The sequence below is a fragment of the Hippoglossus stenolepis genome, chromosome 7, assembly GCF_022539355.2.
Source record: "Hippoglossus stenolepis isolate QCI-W04-F060 chromosome 7, HSTE1.2, whole genome shotgun sequence".
In the NCBI taxonomy this organism is placed as follows: domain Eukaryota; kingdom Metazoa; phylum Chordata; class Actinopteri; order Pleuronectiformes; family Pleuronectidae; genus Hippoglossus; species Hippoglossus stenolepis.
The window spans coordinates 15,375,478-15,398,584 of record NC_061489.1 but is presented as its reverse complement, the minus strand read 5'-3'; the positions used below and the strand labels follow the sequence as shown (position 1 = coordinate 15,398,584).

The following is a 23,107-nucleotide window of genomic DNA, read 5'->3' as shown; positions in this document are numbered from 1 at the left end:
AGAACTAATCACCCCATGTGGCTGCAGAGGGCGCTGATGCTCAGTAAAAGTTAGACAGTGTTGCTTTAATATATCAGTGATAAAACTTGCGGCTGCAGCAGCAACAGCTCATAACTCGGACAAATTTACTCTGACCTTTGGGGAACAAGAGTAAAAGAGACTAAAGAGGCCGCTAAAGGACGCTACTGTTGGATAAAGTGGTGTAAACATTGCGACGCAGTGAGACGAATCAGCCTGTCTCTATCATTAGATACACAGCAGCTTATCAGAGTGAAGCCTGATAACTACAATAAATACTGCGCATCACTTTACTGCTCAAACTGGAAATTTAGATGCACTTTTGACCAAAAAACTAATTACATTGGCTCCAGTTCAAGTACCTGCCACACCAAACGCCCGCCTCAGACCATGAGTGCACTTCTTGTTTTTTTCCTCTTTCAGGTCCATCGTGCCCACTCTCACTATCTGACAGATCAGATAAATCTTCTCTCTGTTCAGATCCTTGTTTCCCAGGTCCTGGAAGACAAAGATACAAAGGGGAAGGAGACAAGAGAGTGAGAGTGAGAAACGAAAACAAAAGAAGGAAAGGAAGTGGGAGAAGTGCAGTTGGGGACAGACGATTAGGAGAGGAGAGGATGAGAGAAAGAAGAGAGAAGGACGCATACAGTGTTCTGTGTGTGCGTCTTAAAGAAACAGTGCGACAGTGCACTCCTGTGGTCACTTACTGTAAAGACAACTTTCAGGTTGTTGAGCAGGTCGATATCTTTGGGGAATCCTTCGCTGCCCCAGCGCACCATGTAGTTCTCACTGCACAAAGAATGTCTAAAAGTTAATACATCACATCACAACACGTCTTATTGAAATCCTGCAGACTTACTCGAACCAAAGTGAATTCTGTTTTGGGGGCATGTAAATATTTCCACGTACAACGACGACTCAAAACAAGATAGAAACGGTGTCTGTGTCCAGGGGGGAGTGAGTGTTTGGCCCAGATAAAGCTGGACTCTCTACCTCCCTCATCTTGTGCTAATCTTTAGAGGAGAGTCACGCGGCAGCTCGACTGGCGCACATGAGCGAACTGTGTGAGGTTTACAGACGTGACATGTTCTTTTTCTTTAATTTCAGTTCTGCTCTGACAGACGCGGATCTGGTAATGATACCCAGAGCTGCTGCCTAATAATTTACATTCAAGTACTGAAAATACATCCCTGCTATTGTCAATGGCATTTTTCTGACATTCATCTCTGACGAGCATGTATCAGCGTGTGTGGGTACAGAGAGAGAGGCAAATCAAAACTGACAATAGTAATGAAACCCTACAATCTGTAGAAAGAAGAGGGGTGTAGAATAACGATTTTTGAGTCGGTGGCAGCAGAAAATGGCTGTGGTTATACTGGGAAGCTCCCGGGTGTTAAAGAGACACTATGCGACTTTTACTCCCTTTAAAATAGCAGCTTCAAAATGAGTTTGATGGTACGTTGACTTAGAAAAGAGAGAATGGTGCCACTTCCATTCCTTTTAGAATATCAATGGTTCAAGAAGCTGGGGATTATGGGTAATATTCACCGATCTGATGTGTTTCAGTTCAGTTTTTGTTTTTTTACTCAATATGCTTTTGTGTGGAAGATCATCAGAAATCAGGACAAAGAAAGTACAAGACGATGGAATGGAAGGTGGATATACACTGAAAAAAGAAGGTGATGCATCCGGGTCTATCTTAAAACTCCCAGCTGCTGTGGCAGAGTCACTGATATACCCAGAGAGACAGTGAGTGACAGGCCTTAGCATCAGCCCTGTCAAACTCCACATAGCGCTGCCAGTCAGTATGTGCTGCCCTATAATTTGTGTTTTATGTATTCTTATTTCTGGCGGAGCATTGTTCTAACTTAGCGGGGTTCAACAATAGTGACAAAAAGAGGACGAGAACAGAGGGAGAGGGATATCGACACAAGGAAATAGAGAAGAACGGAGGAGGGTGTGTGTCTGTGTGCCGGTGCATGTGTCAGAGTGTGTGTGTGTGTGTGTGTGTGTGTGTGTGTGTGTGTGTGTGTGTGTGTGTGTGTGTCTCAGTGTGTGCATTACGAGGAGTGCTACCTGATGATGGTCTGTTTGTTGGGGTCATAGAGGGACATGAAGAGCTCGGAGTCCTCTCCAATGCGACACACAAAGTTCCTGACAAAGACGTAGAGGCTGTGGGTGGGGGAAGATTGGATCCGTGCTGAGATCCCGCTGTGGTCCCTCTGGATGTTGGACTGCGGGCGGAAGACATTCATTTCAGGAGGTTACGTTGTTGGAACAAGAGTTTTAACAGAATAAAAAATGCCAGGAGAGAAAGTTAATTTTAGGATCCCGACAAATCGGATCAGCTGGTGTAACATTAACCTTAATCTGGGATGTGGCTGCATCATCAAGATTATTGGTTTTCTAAGAGAGGAAATATATATGAGTAAGAAAATCATGACGAGTAGATTCTCTTCCTATTAATCAGTCAGTGTTGAAATGTGAAATGAGCTGCGTGGGGCTAAGGTGGAGGCAAGGAAATTTGCAAAGAAATGAATTCGTATATGGTCGGCGCCAGAAAAATGTATTAACCATGAACATTTCATTATGTCTAACTTAACTAGTTCTAATCAAAAAGAAAAGAACGGAATGATATGACGTGATAGTGATTCCAACCGTACTTAATTACATTTAGGGATAGGACCCATGGAAATGAGGGAGCGGTTTCTTAGGAGACATCCTAATCTAGTGCGGACAAACCACAGCAAAGTTATTAAATAAATTGAATTATGACGACAACATCTGCCATCACATTCCCCAACGAGAGCCTCTCTATGCTCCTGGAGACCCAAACACTCCCGTCTCATCCATCTGTCTGTACCTTCTCCTCTTTGATGCGTTCATTGATCTTGGCCGTGGCCTCCTCGTGAGCCCGAAAGAGACTGATGACGCTCGCCTGCTCTGGGTCCAGAATGTTCCCGTCCTCGTCTCGAACGACCTGGTCCAGCTCCAAGATCCTGGGGTCGGGAGGAGAGGATGGGGTTCAGAGTTGGGGGTGTTGATGGAAGGTGAAGAAAGAGACAACAAGCACAGGTGGAAAACGAGGAAGCAGAGAGGGGTGAGAGGAGGGAGGACACTAAGAGTGTCCAGGCTTGAGCAGTTGTTGTATAAACGTGTAAGCCTGCGAGTTTGTTTTCGAGCAGACGTACTTGTTGCCGTAATCAATCTTGGAGGTGACTTTCTGCTTGAGCTCCTTGAATTCGTCCGTGGGCAGAGTGCCGGACAGGAGCTGGGAACGCCACTCCATTAGTTCCCACATCAGTCTCGGGACCTGCTTCACACGCGTCTCTCTATTGGCCTGACCAGGAAGACGTATGGTGTTACACTCTCACGCACGAAGAGTGGTTTTGCCCATTTGTTTTTTTGTTTTGTTTTTACCGCAAAGAGCTGCTTCCATATGCTTCCCCACTCCCTCAGTGTGGTGGTCACCTCCTTCACCAAGGGCATCTCTGCAAACATCACCACCTCCTCATTTCTACACACACAAATCAAAATGTTACGAACACAAACAAAAAAAAAACGTTGCAAACAGAGAAAGGCTGTTTTTTTCGTTTTTTTTATTATTCCACTCACCCTCGTTTTTTAATGACCACCTCCTTAAGATGGACAAAACTGGCAGGGAACACACCCTAGAGAGGAATGAGTGTGTGAGGACATGAATTAACTGATAGCTGTGACCTATCTGCTAAACTATCAGAGCTCTTACCTTTTGGGTTTTGTTCCTCGCCAAGTAGCCCCTGTACCACCCTGAAAGACACAATGACATCTTAGCATTGTCACACAGACACACATGCACACAAGCATATGCACATACACAATAACGTATTACCTCCGCAGAGGAGGTTATGCTTTCACCCTTTCCGTTAGTTTGTTTGTTTGATTATGAGCAGGATTCTACAAAATACTGCTGAACAAATTCCCATGAAACTTGGTGAAACGATGGGACATGGCTGAAGAATAAACTCATTATAACTTTGGTGCGGATCTGGAAAATGGGGCAAATCCAGAATTGTTTTACTCCATTTTCTTTAACATTTCTACATTTTCACTGATTTCCCAGGTAATAATAAATAGATCTTGGATAGAAAATATTGATCGAAATCCGACATGTTTAGGTGAGTGATATCAATGAGCAGGTGCAATTTGGTGCAAATCCAAATAAAATATGTGGATCTAGTGAATTTAAATGTGGTTTCATAAGGTGAATGTTGGGCCTTCTCAGAGACATGAGCTCTACTGAGATCTATTCTAGTTTTAACAATAGGTTTGCCTATAATATGGGGAAATACCAGTTTGTTTTAGGACATGTTACATGATGCAAAATATCAAAAAGTATCTATATGTATAAAAGATATAAACATAGAAAGATTATTCAGGAGAATCCCATGATGTTAGTTGATGTTTTGAGGTTTTCTCACCTTCACAGGCTTCCTGGATGTGAACAGCATCTCCCACCTCCAGAGAAAGCTGCTTCTCTCCAGTCCCGATAAAATTCCACTTCACTAAAAACAGAAAGCGTCGAGAGTCTGATGAAGGGCACAGCTGAAAAAGTGAACCCAGCCGAGAACTCCGATGATACGAATGTTGGCACAAGCAAATTAGATTTGCCGGCGAAGTTCTGCAGTTTTTTGCAACCTTGGCAACAGTCGGCGTTGGCGTCAGGCTGCAGCGTGAGAGCAAACATTTGAACTGACTGTGGTGATGATCGCTCACAGCTCCAGCAGCAGAGGAGAAACTCTCTTTCAATGGACAAAAATCTTAAAGTGAAATAAAAACTCCTGTTGGCATTATTATAAGTAACAACTCCTCTCTCCTTTGTACAATGTTGGAACATCCGTTTGAAAATGAACATGCAAATAGAAAATAAGTACATTTCATTAAATGTTTACTTATCTTAGTATTTAGTATTGTTTTATTCTCACTTCTATTGTTATTTATATTAGTCACTGGTTCTGCATTACTCTGTATACACTTTATGTTTTTATTCAATTTAAAATACACTTAAAACTTTACTTATTTTCACTTGTGTTTTTAGACTTAATACTGACGTGAATTTCCTTCTGGATTGATAAAGTCTTATCTTGTGTTAAATAATGCAAATGCACAATAATAATTAGCTACAAGTTATTAACCATTTACAATTTCATACATAGTTTCAAGTTGTAGACTTTAAGAACAGTCTCATCTTGTATTTATTCTGAATATCACTTAGCAGCAATGTGTAAAGTGGTCAGTTATGACCTGTGGTTTACTGTCTGAGTATTAAAGCTGCAGGTGTTTGCAGCAGCTGTTGTACACTGCATTACTGCAAAGTGCATTATTGTTGCAAAAAAAAAAAGCTGTCAAACTATTTGTGTCTCTCTGTCTGCACTATAGCTCACAGGTTTAGATGTCCCCAATCTAAAAGTTTGTGAACTAAACATTAAGAATTAAAAAAAGAAATGTATTTCTATATCCACACAGACATAAATATTCACATTCTCAACATTAAGCTGTTTCAACTTTTCGTTCCGACCGGCTCTTTCTGCAGATTTCAGCTGTTCAGCTTTAACCTCAAGCTTCGTTTCTTGTTCCCTCACTTCCTGTGTTTTAGTCTCACACAGACCAGGAAGATGTTCAGCTTCGATACAGAAGATAAACCAAACATGACATCGTGTTGCTTCTGAGTATATTCATTAAGATACAAGTGGTACAACTGCCTCCCCTCATTTTCTACGATACAAACTTTAAGTCCAATTTATTGCCTAATAAATCAAAGCATCGTCTGCTACAGGTCTTTGAGCCTAAATATCTGACTTCTTTTGAGAATTGCATATCTGGAAGCAACTCCACCAGATTCAACCCGCATAACAGATACCGACTCTACTGAGAGGTCGTACTTACACAGTAGATCATTTGTTACAGGTGGTAAAACAAATCTTTCTAGAAAGAAAGGTTAGTTTTCAGGAATAATTTCACTTCAAGCTTAAGTATTTATGTTCTTAGCAACATGCTGTGCATGGAGCCGACTGTCACTCATATCAGCTTAGGATGACGGTACTTCTGTGATTTTATCTGCAGCTCTAAATTGTTTTGTAGCACAAAAACTTGAGCAGTGAATATATCATTTTAGGATTTAAATTCGTTTTTAGGGGCGGGAGTGTATCTGATGTGTACATCCTACAGTTCAATGAGGCCATGAGCACCTGCTCACATCCTGTCAGGCAGGAAGTGATGGGCATCCATTTTTCTTATACTTATTTTAGTTTACCATCACACTTCAACAGACACTATAATTACATGTATATGCACTTACACACACGGTCTCACACACACATGTGGGCGCATAATGACTTACCTACACCGTACCGCTCTTTGGTGGTCCTCGTCCACGGAGCCATGACTGCACGCAGTCCCTCACCTACTTTTCTCTCTCTTGGAGTCTCCTCCGATTCTTTTGCTATCACTTTTTGCTAAACTTCTCACTTCTGCTTTTGTCTAACTTTAAATGAAAGCACTAAGCCCATCCCCTTTGCGTCTCTTCCTCTTCTGTCTCTCCTCTCTTCCTGCCTTCAAGCGATTAAGGGGAAGTGGGTGAGTTCAACAAGGTGGAGTCTCACAGCGCCCGCAGACCTGCGTAGTGTGTGCCGTTTCCATTTTTCTCATTTGATCTGAATGGATGACTTAATCTGATTGAGAAGTGAGCTGAAAAACATCCACAGCAGCTACAAAAAGGGATAAAAAGTATATGATATCTTAAGTATATAAAGTTACTTATGCTGTTAAAACTACTACAGAGATGTGTTTTTTTCATCAGTCCAATTATGGGGAAATAAATTCTACCATTTTCTTTTTTATGTTAACAAAATCTGACAGAATGCAAGTTGCATTTGGGATCACTTCTCAAATCTTCATGAAATAAGTAGCTTATTCCACACAGCGGAATGTTGTTAAACCTCAGAACCTCATTCAAGTGTCTGCGAGAACTGTCCATTAACTCCGTAAGTGTGCAGGTGTGTGTTTTTACATTTTGTTTGACACTCACAGAAAAATATTTAAATGATTACATATCTCCTCTCTCTAATCGTGTAGTTGGAAAACACATGAAGATGCTGCAGCTGCGATCCTGCTTGCAGCAATTGGTCGTCTTTTTGAGAGTACCCCATAATCTGTGTCGGCTTCAATGGGCAGAAAGAAGCTCAAGCAGCAGGAAGAGAAAATGTGAAATGAGGAGGCGTCGATTTGTTCCAGAATTTGCTCATTTTTCACAAATTCTTTATAAAGGCTGGTATTCCTATCTGATCAGCTTCTAATTCTGAGAACGTCATCAACACAACAAGCATCCATATCAGTCTGGGCCTTTATAAATATCACTGACTGCTTCCACGACTTTAATTATCGACCGCACTTTTATAACATCAAGTGGAAAAGATATTTAGCATCCAAACACACATAGATAATTTCTTATCTATAAATAGTCGGTCAGTCCTAACAGACAGTTTGTCTATGTAGCTACTTACAGACCCTCTGGTTAAAAGTCAGTTACAAAAAGCGGAGCCACACATGTAGAAAACAGATAGAAGGAGAGCTTTCGGTGATAAGAGCCAACGTAGGTGTCAATGTGATGTAAACAAAAACATGTGATCTCCGCGGCGTTGTTCATGTGTGACAGGCAAACTCCCGACAAAGTCTGGACCCGATGCTGCGGACGTCCTCCGGAGTTCGTGTCGGAGAACGGCTTCCGTCAGCTCTGTGATACCCAAAATCTGCTGGGATTGGATCAAGCCAAGAAATTCTATTTCTGGTTGAGTGATGCAGAATTTGACATTTTTATCAAGTAGAAGACATTTATCTTATATTTTTCTTTCTGTTGACACAAATGTATTTATTGGTTTAAAACTCCATTGGTCAGTTTTTCTTTAAAAAGTATTTTCTTTCGCTGGCTTCATTCTCTCCATTTGACGTGTCGGTTTGGATTTGAATTGACTGTATTCCTGCGGGTAACAAATGACTGAGTTCATTAGAGATGATGTCATTACTTTGTAAATCCAAAAGAGGGTGGTAAAGTCCTAAATCGTTTTTTCAATTTTTGATTTATTCTCCTGGAATGACTTCAGCTTATCTTAGCGAGACATGATGAATATTTTTAAAAACACACTCTTGACCTAGACTGGCTACAATTAAACTTCACATATAAACTATTTATATTCAAATGCCAAAGCCATGTGAGCTACCACTGCCAACTGTCTTGTTCACACAGGGGCCCAGAGGCAGAAAAGCTATGGCCACACAGAAGACCCAGTGTTGGCAGGTATTCTCCACAACTCCGAAACATCACAAGACATTCTGTTGTTATGGGAACAAGAGGGGAGGCGTGTCAACACACTGTGGGTTTAATGCTGACAGAGAGGTGAGCCCAGACACGTTAACAAGTTCAGTGTGTGCATGTGACACTCAGAAATTCAGTCACAGAATTAATGGGCATTAGAAAGGGAGGGCGGGAGAAAGACAGGCAGATGAAGGAAGCAGGAGACGAGGACAGAACAAAGAAATGATAAAGAGAGATATGTTATCACGACGTGGAACAAAACTGGGGCATTGTTGCTGTGACTCACAAGGAGAAATCAGGGTGGAGCTAGAAGGTGTGTAGAAAGAACTAATGTAAGATGGAGCAAAAGATGGAGCAACATACAGATGAGGGAATAAAAAGAGGCAGCAGGCAGAGGGACGGTCGGGAGGAAAAGCACTAAGAGAGACAAAGAAAGACTAAGATATGAACAAGGGCTCTGGAAACTGAGACAGAGCCAAAGACAGAATGAGAGCGATAAGGAAAAGGGAGGCAAAAACGAACAAAAGGTATGAAAAGAGAAGTGATAATGACTTATGAATGTTAGCCTGAAGGCCAGACGATAAATTGACGTTGGAAAGGAAAGCGAAGCCACGCGCGGGGCCAGCCAGGTCACATGAAAATAGATACAAAGGCTGAGTAAAAGGCTGCACCAGAAATAGAGATGGATTTATAACTCTTTGTGACCCATCGGGGTCACTGACATCACTCCTATGAAACTGGTGCCAGTTCTCATAGATCTACCTCCAAAGCCATCCAGGCAGCCATCAGAAAAAAACACTCAATTATTAAAGCGTAAACAGAGCGGAGGCATGAGTGTGTGCATGAGAAGAAAAAAACCTTAAATACAAAAAAAAAGAAAAGATGCCTGCATGAAAAGCCATTCCCTCCCGCGTCTCTCCTCGCTACACAGCAGACGTATTTGCCAGCAATTCCATTAGGCCTGAATGCAACTGGTTGCTTGGATTATGCAGGTAATACAGGCCCCGTCTCCAAAGGCCAGTGTTTGTTGAGTAGAACCCACTTTATCGCCGCCGCTGGCACATGCAAGTTCGACGGCATGATAAGAGAATGGAGGAGCTATTAAAATAATTTCAAAAGCAAATTACTAGCAAAGAGAAAGAGAAGAACAATAGGAGTCACACAGAGAGTGAAAGAAAAAGAGAGAGAGAGCTGAGTGAGTCAGTGGAGCTCCCTCTCTCTCTCTTTCTCTCTCTCCTCTCTTTCCCACACACTCACACACACTCATTAGACACACAAACACGCACACACTTGGTGAGCGAGACTGTTTCTGTCGTCACTCCGAGAGCAGAGCAGAGCGGCGGGGGCAGTCGTCACACAAGGACAGAAGCAGCCCTGAGGTGAGTTGATCAATTCTTACTTTACGTAGGTTAAAAAAACATATATAATATGTTTTACCTTTGCATGAGTTGTGCTCCATTGTCGCTCCAGCTGTACATTTGTGGCGTATGAGCATCATTAAACTCGACTCCAATGACTGATTCACTGATGCACATTTCAGCAGCCAAGCAAGAATATTACAGAGAATAGTCACAGGGGGGGAATTTAAGTAATTCAATATTTGTCAAATAATCGATAAGCCCTAGAATTTAAATCTATGAAAATATACTTTAATTCTCTTCAATCATGCAGTCGTCAGTAACAGCTTTTGTTGCATCTATTTTATAAGTAAAGGATGTGGTAAAGAAGTGTCTGTGTGTGTATGTGTGTGTCTGTCTGTCTGTCTGTCTGCGTGCGTGCGTGCGTGCGTGCGCTGTGAGGCTCAAAGAATCAAAAGTTGCTGCTCTGAATTTCTGTCTTGTTTTGGATTTGTGTTATAACTTAACTCAGATATATTTGTGTGTGGTTGTGGAGAGAGTCCAGAGTCTGATCCGGAGTCTGGTGCGAGCATGTCAACTATGCACAATGACAAATATACAAAGGGGTCATTTAATCAGTCCAGAAAATGAGGAAGTGAGATTATTTTTTCCGTGTTTGTGCGTGGGCATGTCTGCGTCTGTGTGTACGTGACATTTTTGCAAAGTGAGGACAGGTTAAGACTTTTTTTAAGGGTTAGAATTAGGTTAAGGTTAGGGTTTAGGCATTTAGTTTGGATGGTTAAGGTCAGTGTAAGGGGCCAGGGAATGTATTATGTCAAGGAGTGTCCTCACTAAGATAGAAGTTCAAACGTGTGTGTGTGTGTGTGTGTGTGTGTGTGTGTGTGTGTGTGTGTGTGTTTATAATGAAACAAATTTGTCTTTTGCTTCAGTTCTTTCTTATCTTCTAGTTCTACATTTTAACTTCAACTTTCCACTATCTCACACTAACACAAATAATATCGTGTTTCCTCATTTTACACTACAGAAGAGTGTATGGAGTATGCATGGTTCATTAGAGTGATGCTGTTAATTTCTATCAGTAATTTTTTTTATACATTCAGCTTTCAGTGCTGCAGCCTTGTGTTTCTGTTGGTCGTAGGAATTAACCTGGACAAGAACACCGTCAATCACAAGACGTGATGGCAATATCCTCTATAGAAGGTAAATGGACATTAACGACCATTAAAATGTCGCAGGTTATTATTTAAACATGGTTATCTGGGAGGATTAACCCAGCCACATCACGAAGTGAATCTGCAACATCTGCATCAGCAGAATCAACCGCTCGTGTGGAGACAGGATGTGGTTAGGTGTCATGACTTGGTCAGGGAACTGTATGAGCAGTTCAGAAGTGCAACTGTGAGATATGACAGGAAAAGTGTTGATTGTGTGTTTTTCCACGCAACGCTCTCTGTGTCTGTACATGTAAGTGCTTCTTAGGTCTGAGGTGTGGTTGGGAGCTTCGATTTGTTGACATAACAGAAAGTGTGGCGAGACTGACATATTGAGGGCAATCCATCGCGACCATGTGACCTTAACTTGTTTGTGTAAACAAGTCGGTTGATGTGTGTGTGTGTGTGTGTGTGTGTGTGTCACAGCGACGCATGCTGTGGGCGTCTATACATATTTTATGTGTCTGATCCCCCTGTCTGCGGACGTGTCTGTCGCTCAGTGTGTGTGTGTGTGTGTGTGTGTGTGTGTGTGTGTGTGTGTGTGTGTGTGTGTGTGTCTGTGGTGTTTTCACGCTTTGTCAAGATTCCACAGCTTCCCTCCACTGCTCTGGACACACAGCGGTTACCAAGCAACCTCCATCCCAGACCACTTCCCTCTCTATCCAGTGTCTCTCTGGGTCTCTCTGTCAAGGACAAAAGCAAAGACAAACAGGAAGACTTGCACACACCCACGCGCACACCCACACACACACACATTCATATCCACCCAGATTCCCCCACACACACACCACACACACACACACACACACACACACACACACACACACACACACACACACACACACACACACACACACACACAATTCATATCCTCCCAGAGCTCCCCCACACACACACACACACACACACCCACACACAATCGCAGACCTCGGCACGTTCACAAAAATGCAGACAGCTATAGATTATTTTGCAAAAGCAGAGGAAGTGAACGAGCCAAGTACTTGCTGCTCAATTGAATTAGAATAGAATAAATGAAGCATTCAAACGTCTGATTGCATTATGTTGCTCTGAAATTGCTTTCAACATCTGTCTGCTTTTTCAGTGCCGCAGTCGCCGCTAAATGCATGTGTATTGACCCCGATACCAGTTGAAGATCCCCTGCTTTCCCTTTACCGGTAGAAATCTATAATAAAAAGAGCCGCCGCTTCTAAATACCTGTAAGAATTCCACTCTCACATTTGCATTTGTCTAATGTGTGGACACATTGCGGCAGGATCGCTGAGACCAGGGATCTGGTTTGGTGCGTCAGCTTAGGACCAACAGGTGGCAGATGCACCAACTGAGGACAGAACGAATGCATGAAACAGCGAATGAGTGAATGAATGAGTGTATCTCAAGTATCCTGACTAGTCTGTAGCAACCAAATAAAAAAGGTTAATTTCACACCTGCCGGCAATTCAGAGCTCATCTCAATATTTCTGTGACTTGAGAGCGAAGGATCGACTCATTTCCCCCGACTCCGCGTAAACATCTACAAATACATATCTTTGAATTTGCATTAATACGCAAGATTACTGTGATTACCAATGGCGCTGAAGAAGAGCAAAATTTACTCATCCGTTTCCTAAAAGACACATCTGGCGGGTAAAACAAAAAAAGTCGCAGGACGAGAACTTGCTATTTAGACCATCTTTAATTCAGACAGCGGGTCCCAGCTGAGCGGCAAATAACCTCATTACTCATCTCTGAGCTCCGACCAGTTCTTTTCTGCCTGCGCTTCAATCTCAATACCCAAATAAGGCTCTTTGCACCCAGCCATTTACCGACTAATAGAAGATCTACATGGGGCAAAATTAAGCCCATTTGCATCTCTTTGTGCTGGGTGATCGGAGACAAAGAGAGGAAGCTACCGAGGAGCTCCTCAAAGTTAATCACCTGTTTCATCCCTGTTGTGTCCACCAGGTGCTCCGTGTCACCTCAGATATTCAGATCGACTAGTCCTGGGGAAAAACCTGTGAAGCACTGTCCTCTAAACCACAAAGCCACGGAGCAGCTTTGTCCTGCAGAAAGCCCCTGAAAGCAGAGCAACCTCCACATCCTGTGGACAACACAGTACTCAGCACTCATCACAGTCCTCAAAATCCATTACCAAGACATAAAGTATTTTTTGGGGGTTGTGTGGAACTGTGGTCATGCACGGCCATTAGTGTTTATTTTGTAAACAAAAACCAACAACAAATATGTTTGTCAATGACCTTTTTTCAATCAAGATGAGACCCTGACAGTATTAAACAATAACTGTGATGTCAAGATGCAGTAATTTCATTCATGAGAAAAGAAGCTAAAATAAACATTTGGTGAATTTATTTTTCATTAATAAAAAAAAAGGACAAAAACTGAGCATTTGTGTGCATGTGTGTGTACACACACACACACACACACACACACACACACACACACACACACACACACACACACACACACACACACACACACACACACACACACACACACACACACACACACACACACGTTATAATGTAAATGTCCTTAAAATGAAAATTCACTACTTATCTACTCACCACTATGTATTGCAGCCATTGCAGCCATTTGGCTGTAACACCGTTTACCCCTGAGACTTCAAAAGTGTTTTGCGGACTCAAACCACCACCCAGCCATCGGCATAGTGAATGAACCTTTGGGTGAACTATCCCTTTAGTGGCTGCAGTGCGCTTCTCTCTTCCTGTGCGCTCAAATCTGATCGACTGATGATTTTGCACAACCCGAATGAAACTCACTCCATTGTTGAACCAGACCATGGCTGTAGGAGACTGGTATAACACACAGTGAAGCGAAAAGAACATCATGGGCTTACAGTTGGACCAACAATAAATAAATAGAGAGGGAAAAGTGAGTGGGACGTTTTGCGGTGAGAGAGGCCCTGGGAAGAAAAACACCAAGCTGTCTCTTTAAGGCTCATGGCTGGAGGTTACCTAGAGTGATGATTTGGAGTAGAGTTACTTCACCTTTGATGCCACATTGCTCCAACTATTAATGACAGTGGATTAATATTATCTATTAGCATCAACAAAGGGACATAGCTACACTGTTTGCAGATTGCACATTCAGTCTCACTGAGGTCAGTAGCCCAGTTGGCTAATGTTTTACTTAAGACAAGTTTGTTTTGGTGCATTAAACAAGCATAATCCACATTGAAGCACACATCTCAATTATCATACACTTTTCAGGAAAGGGTAGTTGAATATAACCTCTCTGTGAATCTTCTGGTTATTCAAATGCACAGACAGCGTACAATATAGAACATTGGTTTAGGCTTAAATAAAGTCTCTTTGTCAGTAGATGCTGTCCAGGTCTCTCTTTCTGATTGACTCATATTGTAAAGAGTCCGATTGGACTGGAACTCATCTTTTTTCCGAGACTTAATAGTTAAAAACAAATGAATACAAATCTGATTTCAAAGCAACTTACTGAAGTTTGAATGAAATGTTCATTCATGAGTTGACAATTTTAACACTATAGCCCTACAAGTGCCCACGTATCCACATGGGTGTCTTCGCTTATATACACAGATGCAGTAACACTCACCATCGTTTTCCATTAGGAACGACTAATGAGAAGTTTGTGAAAGAAAACAGATGGTCAGAAATAACGTGGCACACTTGTACATTACCGATGTTGTATTTACCGCACGGCTGCATCCCGCGTACTCAACATTAAGGTGAATGACTTTTGAATGAAGTGTAGTTTGTACTGCGACACGACTCGTTTGCATGCTTGCATGTATTAAGAAAATGTCTTGTGCTTCTCAATAAGTGAGGGGGCAGGGTTGTATATTAATGTGGTTTTATTAAAAGATAAATGTTTATGCAAAAATAAACACAGGAAACGAATACGGTTGTGCTCTCACACAAATTTGCTGCAACATGGGAAAAGGAACTAATGCATTTAACAGAGGGCAGATAACAGTGTGTGACCGCACACACAAACTCACGCACGTGCACGTGCACACACACACACACACACACACAGACACATGCACACGCCCTTGTATACATTAAGTCCCAGGGTTGAGACAAGGTTGTCCTGTGACCATATGTGGACATTCCTCGCCGACCCGTGTTGGATCCACGCCAAACTTCATTCCAACTGATGTGCGTGTGCGTATGTCCATGTGTGCGTGTGCGTGTGTGTGTCAGTGAGAGAGACATATTTTGATGATGAAAACAGTTGAAACATGTGGCCTCGGACTCACTCTAACTTTTACAGACCGAGGCGTCGCGAGCACTTGAGAGCTGCACTTCATACGTTAGTGGCTGTGCTATCAGTGTTTGCTCTGGACATAGTTCAAAGCAGCGAGGCTGTGACAAAAATGTGTCCACAGAATAAAAGAACTGAAGATTGGAAGAGTTTAAAGATTAGATCCGGGGGGGGGGTCTAGGTTACCTGGACCTCGATTTAATCAAAACCTGTATCTCTCTCTCTCTCTCTCTGGGTTCCTTTTCGTTGTATCTTCTTCTGTCACTCTTTCTTGTCGTCTTCGTGTGAAGCTGGGGAGTCCATCTCCTGACATCTCTCCCTCTCTTTGAGGTGATAAGTGAGTGGCTCTGGACCAAGTCTGGCAAATGTCCCGACATCCATTACAGTGTTAGAAAATAGACGAGCAAACATTACCCACCACCCACTGACGCAAACGCATGTTTTTCCACACTTTGACTTATCAGGTACTTCTCCTCATTCCACCAGGCACACATTGAGAACTCGTGCCAATACTGAACGAGTTCACAGAGGACACAAAGCACTGTGACTCTGTCGACAAGGACTGGGTACGACACAAACATTTGAACAGTATGGATCAAATATTGAAGTATTTCATGAGAAAAATGTAGATTACAAACAAGCCTTTTTACATATTCATGGATTGATATTGTATTCAATATACTCTAGTCATATTTGACTGAACAGCTTTCACCATCCAAACCTACTCGGCGCAAGATGTCCATCTCTCTTACAAATTATATCATTTAGAAATATATCATGTGTATTGTTCCAAAGCATTTTCAAATTGTTATCAAATTTAACAATACTGCAACCAAGTCCATACCAGTGCAAACATCACCTGAGCTGCAGCAGATTTCTGAGAGACACTCTGCAGCCACACTGACTGTTAAAACTGCTGGATACTGGCTTGTTTTATACAGAAAACGGCTGCTATGAAACAAATTAACATTATAAATAACAAACTCCTTCATGGTTAACAGCAACAGGCATTAGAAAACACTGGTCTAGCCCTTATAACCATGGATACATTCATATATGTCATGTATGATATTTATAACGTGTGAACTATTACTATGGTGGTCCGTATTGACTTCTTTACCATCATAGATCATACGTGCAAGAATGTTTTTTTCACAACTCTGCAATTATAAAAGCCAGAGGTTTTGTGTGTGTGTGTGTGTGTGTGTGTGTGTGTGTGTGTGTGTGTGTGTGTGTGTGTGTGTGTGTGTGTGTGTGTGTGTTTTCCAGTAATGAGTTCCAAAATCTGTTGATGCAGTGACAATAAGGGAACTTATCCCCATAACTTTAATCATTAAACTTTAAGGTGAAGATGGTTTTAAGGTTGTGGTTAGAGTTAGTCTCCAGGAAATCAATGCAAGTCAATATAATGTCCTCTGAAGTCATGGAGACGTGCGTGCGCGTGTGTGCATGTTAAATTCATTAAATACTTGGATTTATATAAAGCAGGGACTATAAAGAAACCAATACATAATTGTGAAGTTGTATTAATTCATATTCAAATATATCAACTTTTTCGTGAGATTATAAAAGTCTTGAAGAAGGAATAACACAATCTTTATCTTACAAATCACAAGCTGAACTCATGAGTGATTCAACTTACACCTGCTCGACTCAATACACGCATGTCTTCTGTGGCTACAACCTTATTTGGTGTGGTATGATCACAAGCTTAAGGTGGTTGTGATAAAAAAAAAAAAAACTTCATGAGTCAATAAACTGACTTATAACGTCAAACATAAATCAAGAGTTTTCTTGTTCCAAAGGCAGATTTTTGTTCAAATGCTTCCACCAAACTGAGTCATTCTGTCAGTAGTCACTAATTTATTAGTTTTATCAGCTATCAAAGAACTGGCTCCTGAATAACTTTTTCTTGTTGTAATTTAATTTCCTTTTATTTTCCAGCTCATGAGAGTTTATCCAGTAATACTTTGGACACAGTTCATCACTATAATCTATCATTTAATCTATTTGTATTAATCCAAAAAGAAGCACAAAGGCCACATTTAAGCTGTAGACAGCTCATGAATCATAAGCGCAAAACACACAAGAATTTATCAAGAAGGATATTTTTCTCTTAATTTTAACCAGATGTTGTAGCTTAACAGTTTTAAAGTTACAGGTATAAAACTAAAGAGAGAGGCCTGTGTTGTTAGATGTATTTATAGCTTTGCAATATGTCAACTTGTAGAAAGAAAAAATGTATGACCACCTGTGTTTCTCCTCTCAGTCCACTAGGTGTCACCACAGCCATAGAAGATGGTATTGAGGCCAGGGTGATGACATGGACCACTATGAATCAGCCCCTCTCACAGGAAGCTGATCGACAGCCATCGCTGACGTTTCATCGGCACGGCGCTGATCCTCAGTACTCAGTGGCAGCATTTGTCAAGAGACGACGGTTGATCAACCAGATTGTTGCGAGAGTTTCTGGATAAATAATTGTCAAGAGTGTGAGAACTGGTGGAGTTGAGTGACGGGAGAGTTGAAAGCCATGGTTTGAAGAGTCAAGGCCAAAGGAGAACAGAAAGCAGTAAAGTAAATTAGTGGCTAGGACAGAAGAGACAGAGAGATCACACATGGATGGGATCTTATGTCTCGTATGACCATGGAGACATTGAGACAACTTTACAAATGGGAGCACAGAAACCCTCTTAGTGAAGGATATATATAAGCTTAAGGCCTATTATGTGAATTCCTCCTCTGTAAAAAGTACGACCTCTTATCTTATGTAAAACTGAGAAGGAAACACAAAGCTCTGGCCATGACGTCATCTCAGCGTCTCCAGTGAAGCTCCAGCTATAATGTGGTCAAAAGTGATGCTGGGCGTCACCCTGTCCCTCCTCATCCTTCTGACTGTCAGTGGTAACGTGCTGGTGTGCCTGGCCGTCTGCGCCTCTCGACGCCTCCGCTGCCTCACTAACTGCTTCATCGTGTCGCTGGCTGTGACGGACCTGCTGCTCGGCCTCCTGGTCCTCCCCTTCTCCGCCCTCCTCCAGCTCAACGACGAGTGGCCGCTCGGCCCCGTCTTCTGCAACTTCTACATCTCCATGGACGTCATGCTGTGCACCGCCTCCATCCTCACGCTCCTGGCCATCAGCGTGGACCGCTACCTGGCGGTGACCAAGCCTCTCAGACATGCCTCGCTGGTGTTGCCATGGAGAGTTGCGGTGGCCATGGCCAGTGTCTGGACAGTGTCCGTGGCCGTGTCGTTCTTGCCCATTCACATGGGGTGGAACACAGTTAATGGGACAGTGCAGAACCGTGGGCCCTGGGCTTCGGAGAACAAATGTCGCTTTGAGCTGAACAGACCCTACGCACTGACTGACTGTCTTCTTACGTTCTTCCTGCCTCTGGTGGCTATGTGCTGGACCTACCTCCAAATACTCCGTATCGCACGGGCACAGGCCAAGCGCATCATCAGTGCCCGACCCACTTGGATCACTCACTACAACTGCAGGAACAATTCCTCCACCAGCACCACAGTGGTGTCCAGTGTTACGGCGGTGGCTCTGCGGGAACACAAAGCCACAGTGACGCTGGCTGCAGTAATCGGGGCTTTCGTTGTGTGCTGGCTGCCTTATTTCATCCTGTTCACAGTGCTGGGCCTAAAGGAGCACCCAGACCCGAGCTCAGTCCCAGCATATTCCATTGTGTTGTGGCTGGGTTACACCAACTCAGCCCTCAACCCTATCCTCTATGGAGCCCTCAACAGGGACTTCAGGTCAGCATATGCCCACCTACTGAGATGTCGATGCCCTGTTTACAGTGGATGGAGGAGCCGGCAGCCGTCTCCCACTATCACAGCAGGTAAAGCTGCAGACAGAGATTCACGTATGCAAGTAAATGTTGAGCTAAATATAAGTGGAGTTCCAGAACTGGTTTAATCGAAGAGTAGACATGTATTTCTGTCCAACATAATAGTGCAACCGGTGTGATTTCATCATATGTTCTCATCCCCAGTATCTTGAGTTTTTACGTTTCTCTTCTTTCTCTCCATCTTAGGCAGGGAGCAGCTCACAGAGGTGACGCTGCTGTGCGGCCACACTCCCCCCACGTGCAGAGCAGGTCTAACAGATCAAAGCTTCATGCTTCAAGAAATGAACAGCAGGACAAACACAGCAACTATCCAGTTTGCAAATGGCACTACTGCCACAGATGTCAATGGCAAAGAAAGGTAAACTGTCAGCCACCATGTACATTGTCTGCAAGGCAGAGAGTGGAATGCGAACAAATCATCATATAAAGGTAGACCATCAGAGAGCGTATCGCCCAACAGTCCCTTTATGAAACCAAATGTAAAGATCACGATTTTTATTTGGATCTGCACCAAATTTCATAAATATCCATCCCCTAAACATGCCTGATTCTTTTCATCAAGATCCATGGATTATTCTCTGAATACTTAAAAAAACACAGCATCTCGCATTGTTCGAGAAAAGGGGAAAATAAAAAGTTCCTGGATCACTAATCTGGATCCGCACCAGAATTTCATGGGTGCTTGCCTGACCCATACCACATCAGTCCACCAAGTTTCATACTAATCCATCCAGTAGTTTGTGCGTAATTCTGCTAACTAACAGACAGACGGATAAAAAAAAACGTCTTCATAAAATGATGCTTCACATTGAAATTGTGTTATAAATGCTCTGAAACACATATTTCGATCAACTGAGGCACATACTGTAAACTGAAAAACACCAATAACAGGCACTGATCGATGCATTAAACTGCTTGGATGTGACTCCTCATACTACATACATAGTGTGTAGTTGCACTAAATTAAAGTTTCACTACAAAACACAGAATCCAATGAGTCGCACAAAAACAAACGTGTCTTCTCTCATCTCTTATTGCACTCAGGTCGTGCTGAGCCTGTGCTGGTGAGGTGGATGCTGTGGTTACAACACAGAACCAGAGGAGGAAAAAAAATTAAATAAACACCAGACAGACACAAGGATGGACCAAGAGAAGATTTACAGCCCCTCTATTTGGAAGCTTTCAGTGCCACGGCAGAAGCACATAACACACCAGGTAAGTAGATACACATGCTGACATCCCCACACACCAGACACACACCACGTCTGCCCGGCAACAAATGAACTGTGACACCCAGATCCTAGCAGTGACATCCACGGTGCATCAGGCCATATGGCAACATGCACATTAGGCCAAGAAATCTACTTTCAGCGCAGAGGAGACACATTATCCACTTTCACATCCTGCCTTTGTTTCTTTGTTCACGTTTTTTACCAACAGTACAAACGCCTCATTTAGCTTATTATGCATGTTCAGTAAGAAGGTATTAGTTAAAGCAATAAAACTACAGCAGACGTTTGTTCTGTTCCACTACCAATACACGGAAAAGACGGCTACACAGCTCTGTAGCATTTGGCACAAAAATCCATCCTGTGCCGACACACAATTATCTGTTCATTTATGTAGCGCGTGCGTGTACATATTTCATCACACGACACAACGCCACCAAAATTCATCATGTCAACTAAGCAGAGTCGTAAGAACTGAGAAAAAATGCACAAGATATTCGTCATGTCTTTACAAAAGGAGAAATCCCCTCGCAGGAAGGAAACATTACGTCTAACTTTACGATGTTATCAAGTATTTCTTTGCAGTTAATAGTGAAGTCAGTGAGCGAAAAAGAGAATTTACTGTTAACCAGGTTTTATTGTGAACCTTAAAACGCCTCTTGAAATATTTGTTTCAGTGTTGCACTTACTCCTACATTAACCAAATCATTAAAAGTTTATCGTTTCCGCATTTTTGTTTATTTGTTCCTTTAGCAGCAAAAACTATAAATTGTAATTTATGGGAATTGGGGGTTTTAAAAACAGTATTAGCCTATTACATAACTTTTAACTACTCTATTACCAATACTACGATTATGCCTTATACGTGAAAGCTGATACTACTAACAAATCGCCAAACCAAGAGTATAGGACCTAATCCACACACACAACAACGATAAAGGGAACAATTATTTTCTGAACAGGGAGACAAACTTTTGATCCTCTTCATGTGTGTGTCTCTCTCTGTTAGCAGTCACTGTGTCCACATTGTAGCAAACCAAAACAGGAGAGAATCGGGCGTCAGCAGCTCCACATCTCATTGGAAAGAATCAGCGGCTCAGATACAGCCGGACGCGATCCGTCCAGGACCGGACAAACCGAGATGCTTCGACGTGGAACAGACACATATTCCACTGCATCCGACCACGTGCCGCCCTGACACGCTCCTGAACTAACTGTGGTTAGTGTACCAGCTCTGGAAGACTGAGACCAGCCAGTTGACTCGCCGCTCATCAATCTCATGAAGTACAATTAGTTTAACTGACTCAAGACTGCTCCCCAGTGGAAACACAAAGTATCACAACGTTGACAAAGCAAACAGACTTCTAATTAAACAAATGGGTGTTTCACAACATCAGATAACGGAACGGAGAACGTGATGAATGGACTTTTTGAATGTGTTAAAATGTATGACATTTGAATGTTGAGCATATGTCAGGCTAATGTCATGCATCGGTTTTGAAGAACGTAGCTGCCTCCAGAGTTTGACTTTACTGTTGCTCATTCAATGACATGAAGCTGCAAATGTACTGTATATATTGTATCATACTATATAATATCTGAGACTTGAACTGTTCCTCTAAAAATGACCATATTGTACAAATAAAGAGCAGCTTACATGGACAATGTAACATTTGCAGCCATGTTTTGAGGTTATTAAAAAGGGGCCGTGTATGATCAGGGTTTGTTGGATGATGCAGTGAACACTGTATGAGCGGCTCAGACTATACAGTCCAAGTACATTGGAAACACTTCATCACAGCTGTCAACACACATTGCCTCAAACTATTGCCACTTTAACCTTTTCCATACTTCAAGCTATTTCCTCTGAGGACTGACATAGAAGTGGATATAAAAATATACATCAACGCCAGGTACCAGCTGGAAACAAGTGACGGGAGGAAGTGTACAACCTGCTAAACCACACAAATACGTTTGTATTCACAGCAATTACATACATGTTGAGTCAATTTTTGATTTCAGATCTTTGTAATCTTTTTTTATTTTACTTATCAAGTGTAGTTTATAGCTGAAAATGGATCTTTTACATTTCATTACATATCATTTAGCGGACGCTTTTATCCAAAGTGACTTACAATAAGTGCATTTAACCATGGGGGTACCAACCCAGAACAGCAAGAATCATGTAAGTACATAAGCTTCAAAAAAGCCCAACTACAAAGTGCTACATGTAAGTGCAATTATTGTTTTTTTTTTATATAAACACCAGAGTCAATGATGGTTATTAGACATCATCTTCTTAACCAAGATGTAGTCAAAAGAGATGTGTCTTTAGCCTGCGGATGAAGATGTCGAGCCTTTCTGCTGTTTTGATGTCAATGTTCCACCATTTGGGAGCCAGGACAGCAAACAGCCATTTTGCATGGCTAGCTGTCCCTCGCAGTGAGGGAGCAGCAAGCCGATTGGCCGATGCAGGGTGGATGGGACAGGCTGGGGTGTAAGGTTTGACCATGTCCTGGATGTAGACTGGGCTCAATCCGTTCGCAGCACTTTACGCAAGTACTAGTTTCTTCAACATTCCACCTTCATGTCAGTTCTAAGAAGCAGCCTTACAGAGCCTCACAGTGAGTAGCTCCCCTGGAAGAAGTTGGACGTTGTTATGACCCATTAGGAAGTTTGTTTACTTTTGGGTTGAGGTGTAGCATTAAGCGTAGAGCGAGGTGGTTTGGAAAGACTGACATTACACATGGTTGGGTGAGGTTTTCTCCCTTTTTAGTGGACAACTTGACACACCTGGGGGCGACA

General features: G+C 42.4%; 2 protein-coding genes across 3 annotated transcripts in view; one reads left to right on the top strand and one right to left on the bottom strand.

Annotated features, from left to right (window-relative positions):
* Nucleotides 1–6,604, bottom strand: part of LOC118112431 (dedicator of cytokinesis protein 2) — a 101,591-nt gene extending 94,987 nt beyond the window's left edge. Inside the window, exons 1-11 of one of the 2 annotated variants that reach the window (XM_035161729.2) lie at nt 6,398–6,604; nt 4,479–4,562; nt 3,767–3,807; nt 3,634–3,689; nt 3,439–3,535; nt 3,210–3,358; nt 2,882–3,017; nt 2,383–2,424; nt 2,095–2,252; nt 726–807; nt 381–516 (exon numbers count right to left, since the gene is read on the bottom strand). In XM_035161729.2, the coding sequence (XP_035017620.1) occupies nt 381–516; nt 726–807; nt 2,095–2,252; nt 2,383–2,424; nt 2,882–3,017; nt 3,210–3,358; nt 3,439–3,535; nt 3,634–3,689; nt 3,767–3,807; nt 4,479–4,562; nt 6,398–6,440 (1,024 nt within the window). In that variant the 5' untranslated portion in view covers nt 6,441–6,604. The remainder of the gene's footprint in view (nt 1–380; nt 517–725; nt 808–2,094; nt 2,253–2,382; nt 2,425–2,881; nt 3,018–3,209; nt 3,359–3,438; nt 3,536–3,633; nt 3,690–3,766; nt 3,808–4,478; nt 4,563–6,397) is intronic. The other variant, XM_035161730.2, reaches the window with a different exon arrangement.
* A 3,057-nt stretch (nt 6,605–9,661) lies between these two features.
* hrh2a (histamine receptor H2a) lies at nt 9,662–21,972 on the top strand. Its single transcript, XM_035160671.1, has 5 exons — nt 9,662–9,747; nt 17,485–19,064; nt 19,260–19,431; nt 20,118–20,288; nt 21,312–21,972. The coding sequence occupies exons 2-4, from the start codon at nt 18,059–18,061 to the stop codon at nt 20,125–20,127; spliced, it is 1,188 nt and encodes a 395-aa protein (XP_035016562.1). The 5' UTR covers nt 9,662–9,747; nt 17,485–18,058; the 3' UTR covers nt 20,128–20,288; nt 21,312–21,972.
* The last annotated feature ends 1,135 nt before the right edge of the window (nt 21,973–23,107 follow it).

What these genes read in the sequence shown, in the direction of transcription:
- hrh2a (XM_035160671.1), top strand. Translation starts at nt 18,059, where the DNA reads ATGTGGTCAAAAGTGATGCTGGGCGTCACCCTGTCCCTCCTCATCCTT. An exon ending in GTCTCCCACTATCACAGCAG is followed by an intron (nt 19,065 to 19,259) that starts GTAAAGCTGCAG and finishes TCTCCATCTTAG; the next exon opens with GCAGGGAGCAGCTCACAGAG.